Source organism: Corapipo altera, unplaced genomic scaffold, assembly GCF_003945725.1.
Source record: "Corapipo altera isolate COAL_440 unplaced genomic scaffold, ASM394572v1 151, whole genome shotgun sequence".
NCBI classification, from domain to species: domain Eukaryota; kingdom Metazoa; phylum Chordata; class Aves; order Passeriformes; family Pipridae; genus Corapipo; species Corapipo altera.
The window spans coordinates 1,315,974-1,323,045 of record NW_020884976.1 but is presented as its reverse complement, the minus strand read 5'-3'; the positions used below and the strand labels follow the sequence as shown (position 1 = coordinate 1,323,045).

The following is a 7,072-nucleotide window of genomic DNA, read 5'->3' as shown; positions in this document are numbered from 1 at the left end:
GGGAATTGCAGCTGGATTGCATCCCTCTGGCTGGTGGGAATTGCAGCTGGATTGCAGGCTTTCCCTTAAACCTGATCCTCCCTAATCTGTGCCCATCCTGACTGTGGCCAGTTGCAGATTAATCGGCCTTTAAATAGAACTAAATCGTGTGTTTTCACAGCAGCCTCAGTCCAACACTTGCCATGTGCTGGTTTGGGGTTGGTTTGTGCTTCGGTGGGTTTGGGGAAGGCAAAAAGAGGAAGGAAAGAGAAAATCTGAGCTGTTTGTCACGTGGAGCTTGTGGTTTGTGAGAGCCCTGCTAAACCAGCTGTGCTGTGCTGAACATGGATCCTGCTCACTGGGAAAACACCTCTGGAGCCACGTGCCTGCTTCCTCTTGGGCATTTCATTCTGGGATTGAGTCGTCATAAAAACCCTTTTTCCTTGAACCCGGGAGAGTAATGACCCCAAGAGGTTTGGTGTCCATGTTCCACCCCTGTGAGCTCAAACAAAACCAGTTTTAAAGTGCTTTTTGGGATTTCTCACACCTAAAAGGGACTGCAGAGATTTCACTGGCTTTATATTCCCAATTACTCTGAACAAAGGATGTGCAAAATCTCAGTTTATTGGGAAATGTGCCGTGAAGCTCTTTGCAGAGGGTTCCTGTAACAGCTGAGAGGCTGCACTGCATCTCATAGTTCAAATATTGGGGATGGGGTGAGGGTGACAGTGAATTCAAGCACCAGATGTGAACGTGGATGCACTGGAAGCTGGTGCCAAAGTAGGAGGGAGGTGCTGGGGAGGAGGTGGTGGCACAACAGCCTTTAGTTGGCAGTGAGAAACAGGGAATGCAGCTCCTGTCCCTGTGGGAATGCCGGTGGGTGCTGACCCTGCTGCCAGGGTCACTGCAGGATGGGAGAGCTCGACCTAATCCAGAGAGCCTTGATAGACTGTGGATTCTGCATGGAAATCCTTGTGTCTTGTGGAACAACATCCCGTGGGAAGAGCTAGATGAGCACAAACAGCCGTCTCGGTGCTGTGGGGTCTTGGGGCTGAGTCATCTTTTGTGCTGCCCCTCACTCCTTTTGGTGAGGAAACAAAATCCCCTGAGGGGAATTTCCATCTCTGTTAATTAAGAAAAGGCTCAGCCTGGTTCCCCTGAGGGCCATGGTGATGGAATCTAAAAAAGGTGCTTTGCTGTTCTTGTGGTCAGACAGAGCCCGAATCCAGTCGGTGCCTCCTGTCTGTCCCCAGGTACTGCATTGCCCAGTTCTGCCTGGTTTGTTCCTTGTCCTTGGTTCCTGTTCCTCCCTCTGCCTGCAGCAGTCCCTGCACCTGACTCCACAGGGCATTTCCCAGTTATGCTGTGGATGTAAATATTTCTCTGTGGCTGCAGAGCCCTTAATGTTATGATATTTTCCAGTGTGATGGAAAAATGAAATGAATAAACTGGTTTCAACTTAATCCATGAAAGAAATGGTCAGAAAAGGAGTTCTTAATCTCTGAGTCAGGAGAGGGCAGTGGTGTAAGAAGCAGCGAGTCTGTCATAGAACCATGGAATGGTTTGGGTGGGAAGGGACCTGAAAGCTGATCCTGTTTCATCCCCTGCCATGAGCAGGGACACCTTCCACTGGACCAGGTTACTCCAAGCCCCGTCCAACCTGAACACTTGCAGGGATGGGGCAAGATCTGTAGGATGAGAGCGTGAGGCCATTTTTCTGGGTATAACTCAAACTGTGTTTGGATTTCTCTGTGGAGGTGCTTTAGCAATGTGGGTGATGCTGGAAACTGGCCTTCCCGGCCTTGGAGCAGAGCCTCAGGTCAGTGCTTGTGTAGCTCCCTGCTGAGTTGTAGGTGGATAAGGCAGTTTGGAGACCTTCACCTCACCACCGGGAGCGTTTCTGGCACCCCTGAGAAGCTGGATGCTCCCAGCCAGGATGGAACCTCACAAGGTCCCTACGTGTGTCATACCTGCTCTGCTTGGCTGAACTGAGGTAGATGTTGAGCTGCCAGGATGGCAGGTGTATGCTCTGGTCCCAGAGCTGGGAATCCCTGAGCTCCTGCTCAGTGCTCAGGCTGGAATTCTGCTGTGCCTGGGCACGGGTGCTGTGCAGAGCAGGCTCGGTTCTCTGCTGGCATCCTCTGCCTGATGTGTTGGAGCTGTGAGAAAAGAAGTCAAATTTTAGGAGAGGCAAGACTACCCAGCATGGTGCTGAGCGTTGCTAGTAGAAAGGAAATCAGAGAAATCCCATTGGCATCCCTCGTGCTCCTGTAAGTGTTGGGAGCAGAGTGGGAGCTGGGGCTCTTTGTTCCTTGCTGTGTCCTGTTAATCTCCAGCAGAGCCACACAGTTATGATCACAAATTCTGTGTGGGCAGTATCCTACCAGCATCCAGAGCTCAATCTTTGGCTGTTGGGATATCACCAAACCCACATCTGTGGGGCTGGTGGATTTTGGTCTGTTGATAAATGTGCCTTGTGAGCTCCTACGAAAGAGTTTTATTATTTCTATACAGTGAGATTTGGTACAGCTGTTAAAACTGAGCAGCCTCCTGGAGCTCAAGTGTCCCTTCAGAACTGGGAAGCAGGTCTTTAAATCAGGATTTGCTGCTCTTTTATGGCACTGCAGTGCTCTGTCAGGCTGTGGAAGATGAGTTGCTGAAATTTAGACTCCAGGAGTTTTTTACTGAAGCTTTTTAAGGAACTGATGCTGTAAATTGTCTTGTCAAGCTCAGTGTGTTTAGATTTGTGGTGTTAAGGAGCTGAAGCAGCTTCTCCAGTCAAAAAAAAAAGGGAGAAATGCTGCAAATAATATTTAACATGATGTTTGAAGGTATTTGCAAAATCTGTCATTGTGAGTGCCTGGGATACAAGAGCTGTGCTGGGCTGTGCATAGGGATGCCAGTCTGAAATTTCTATTATTGTGTCAAAGTAAAAAAAAAGGCAAATGTGGTTCTGTTCAGAGCAGCATCATCTGATGGCTTGGGCAAATCCTTGCAGGAATTGTGACCTGTGCATCTGGAGGAGATTTGACAACTGGAATAGGGGCCTGCTGGCATTGTGGTAAAGGATATTCCTGCTTTTAGAGCAGGGATTCTCCTCTCTGGTGACCTTAACGCAGCCATAAGCAGCACTGTTCTTGCCACAGGAATGATTTGGGGCATAAGCTGTGACATTGTGTCCAGATTCCTGACCTTCTCCTGGCCTGCCCGGGCTGGGCAGTGTCCCTGTGCCTTGGTTAATGGCTCAAGGCTTGTATGGAGCATGTCCTGGAGCTTTGGGGTCTTGCTGCTGGGAAAAGGGTTCTATTGACCTGCCACATGAGCTCTCCCCAAGCTGGGTGGGTGCTTTAGACCTCCTATGGTATTTTGGGATGTTTTCTCCCTGTTGCTGTGTCCTGGCCAGCACTCTCTGCAGGGCTGTCAGTGCCCTTCCTGCCTCCCATGCACAGCTCTAATTTTGTATCTCCGAGGGCGAATCCTGTTGGTTGCTCCTTCGCAAAGCTAAAAAATCCTGGAGGCTCAGCTGCCTCCACCTCTGTGTGCTCTGTGCCCATGTTTAAGCTCCCTCGGGTCCCTGCAGCCTGCCCAGGTCTCCATGTGCACGGGGCTGGGATTACTGCGGGAAGGGGGATCAGGAGATCTGCCGGGATCACGTTATGCAATGGCTGAGCTGCCAGTGGTGAATAAGCAGATCCCGCTGACCACGAGGGCTCTGAAGGGCACCTCTGCTTCCCCTGTGTGCACACAGAGGAGCTCGTTGGCTCTGGGCTGGGTCAGGTGCCTGCCTCCTGTGGGTGCTGATTGATGGGAATTGATTTCCCATGCAGATTGGCCTGGGAAGGGAGCTCAGGGAGCGAAAACCCAGTTTCCTTGGGCGGGAGAGCGAGGCTGTTCAACACCACTGTGGTTGATTTAGTGCAGTCACCTTGGAGACCTCTGTTGTGTGGAGAAGAGAAAATCATTTTAGCAGCTCTCCCAAGGTGGGAAGGGATCCCTCCTGGGACCTGCTGCAGCGTGAAGGGATGACTTGGGAATGAAAATTGGGACTTGATTTCTTTGGGGCCAATTTACCCCCTGCAAACAAGTGTAACCACACTGTGCACTGGTGCCAAACTTAACCTGTGGTGCTGAGAGACACAAACCATAAATATTTAGGAGGCTCCAGGAGGATTTTCTGTCCACATGTTGAGCTCAGATGTGGCCCTGGGATAAATCTGTTGTGCAGAGCAGTGTGAGGGCTGAGCAGGTCAGAGATGTGTTCAGGATGCTGTAGTTAGGATTGGGGGCTTGGGGGTTTGACTTCACGCTCAGCCAGAGTGAATTCCTTCTACATAACAAGTAATCCCAGGAATAAGGTTGGCAGTGAGTCTCTGGATTGCTGCCCATCCTTCCCTGGGAGGGACTGTATCTCCAGCCCATAAAGGACTCAGTCACTGACACTTTCTGAGAGCAGCTCTGTCCTGTGCCTGTAAAACCTCCCTCAAGAGAACTCCAGATTCCTGTGCTGTGATGTTCTTATGGAATTACAGAGTCGTTCAAGTTGGAAAAGCCCTCTGTGATCATTGAGGTCAACCGTTAACGCACCACTGCCAAGGCCACCACTAACCCATGTCCCAAGTGCCACATCTACACATTTGTTTAACATTTCCAGGGATGGTGACTCCGCCACTGCCCTGGGCAGTGTCTTCCAATGCTTAACCACTCTTTCAGTGAACAGGTGTTTCCTGTTATCCAACCTGAAACAACCCTGGCACAGCTGGAGGCCGTTCCCTCTCCTCCTGTCCCTTGTTCCCTGGGAGCAGAGCCCGACCCCCCTCAGCTCCCCCCTCCTGTCAGGGGGTTGCAGAGCCAGAAGGTCCCCCCTGAGCCTCCTTTGCTCCAGGCTGAGCCCTCCCAGCTCCCTCAGCCTCTCCTGCTGCTCCAGCCCCTTCCCAGCTCCGTTCCCTTCCCTGCACACACTCCAGCCCCTCAGTGTCTCTTGTCTGAGGGGCCCAGAGCTGCCCCCAGGGCTGGAGGTGCCCCAGCAGTGCCAGCACAGGGACGGGCCCTGCCCTGGGGCTGTGACACACCAGGGCTGGCACAGCCCAGGGGCCATTGGCCTCCTGCCCCCCTGGGCACACCCGGGCTCGTGTCCAGCCACTGTCACCAGCACTCCTAGGGCCTTTTCCAGCTTTCCAACCCCTCTGCCCCAGTCCTGGAGTAATCCATGGGATTGTTGTGACTCCAAGGGCAGGACCTGGCACTTGGCCTTGTTGACCTTCACATCAGTGACCTCGGTCCCTGGATCCAGCCTGTCCTTGGCTGGGCCAGCAGAGCTGTGGTGTGGAGCAGGGATGTGCTGTTCTCCTGTACAGGCTGGGGAGCTTTGGCCCCTGGACACGGAGTCCTGGGTAGGGCTGTTGGCAGTGGGATGGTGGTGGGTAAGGCTGCTGCAGGGTGGGTTGTCCCAGGTGTGCCCAGCTGGGTGAAAGGAGGGCTGGTTTTTGGGAAGTGAGCTCATCTGGGTGAGCCTGGGGAGGGGCTAATTGTGCCAGTAGCAAAGGTGCTCTGACAGCATCGTGCTGCTTTTGTTTGCCTCGCTGATGGAGAGCTTTGCATGCAAGGTCTGAGCACAGAAAACCAGAAAACAGTGATGGGAGAGGATATAAGGAGCCACAAAATGCTGGATGCAGGATAGCAGGGAGAAGGGAGGAAAGCAGCAATAGAAATGAGGGGAGAAAGGTCACTGATGTGCAGGTGGTAACTTTGCTTTTAGGGCAGCCAGAAGCAGTGGGCACAGTGGGATGTGAAACCAGCCACTGGGATGAGGGGGGATATCCTGCAAGAGAACAAGCTCTGTCTAAATGCTGCAGCTCATCCTTGTTTCTCTGTTTGAGGAGCTTGTCCAGCTCTTTGGATGGGAGTGTGGACTGTGGGATGTCTCCATGGATCTTTGCTGGATGAGGGTGCATTGGTGATGTTTTGGGGACTGTCACTGAATGTTTTGAGGACTGTCACTGAAAGCTGGGAAATAAATTCTCCAACCAATTTGCTTGGTTAGAAAGGCAAACTTCACTTTATTAGCAGTGCTGGATGCATGGGGATTATTCCTCAGAGCATGCATGAGTAGCAACCCAACAGACCAGGTTATATTCGTGAAACTAGTACATATTCATTGTATTTATATTACATATTCATTACATTTCCTGAATACATACATATATGCTAATTATTTATGTGAACTTATTTGGATATGAGTAGGGGTCTTTTGAGGGTCTTTGGTGGTCACTTGGGAACATCCCATTCCCTAGAATTCCCTTTTATGGTCTGGGATCTTCTGAAACTTCCTTCCTTGAGAGTATCTCAGATATCTGGTGAAGTCCTGATAGACTTCTCTAATCGTTCTTTACTCTGACACTCGATCTGTGTTCTCAAAACTAAGACATCTACTAGTACATATTAATCACTAACATAAATAAATGAGGAAGCACAGTACATATTAATCACTAACATAAGTAAATAAGGAAGCATTAGCTGGCACAAGCCTTGCTAGTCACAGATGCAGGGAGCTAACACAATCTCTGGTGTTTGTACTAGGTACTGTATGGCACAAAACGAACATCAGACCAGACACTATTGTGCTAAAGTTAAAAGAATTTTCCAACATCTTGCCCTGCTGCTGCAGAGACTCTTTCTTAGAGAAATATCCCTTGTTTGGTAACAGGAGGGGCTGTGTGCAGGGGCACTGACCCTTCCTTGTCCCTCTGTTCCCGTGCAGGACGCAGGCAGAGATGGCCCACACGTGTCGGGGGACCATCAACCTGTCCACGGCCCACATCGACACGGAGGACTCGTGTAACATCGTGCTGTCCAACGGGGGCAGGACCTACCACCTGAAGGCCAACTCGGAGGTGGAGCGGCAGCGCTGGGTCACGGCCCTGGAGCTGGCCAAGGCCAAGGCCATCCGCATGCGGAACAACCAGTCAGGTAGGGAGCACCCCTGGGCTAATGTGCAACTGGAGCCTCCTCAGTGCCCCCTGGCACCCAGATCCTCCTCCTCAGTACTCCCTGGCACCCAGATCCTCCTCCTCAGTACCTCCTGGCACCCAGATCC

General features: G+C 51.5%; 1 protein-coding gene across 1 annotated transcript in view; it reads left to right on the top strand.

Moving 5' to 3' along the window:
• OSBP2 (oxysterol binding protein 2) overlaps window positions 1–7,072 on the top strand; it is a 102,448-nt gene that overhangs the window by 19,237 nt on the left and 76,139 nt on the right. The window contains 1 exon segment of the mRNA XM_027665513.1: window positions 6,737–6,945. Within this exon segment, the coding sequence (XP_027521314.1) occupies window positions 6,737–6,945 (209 nt within the window).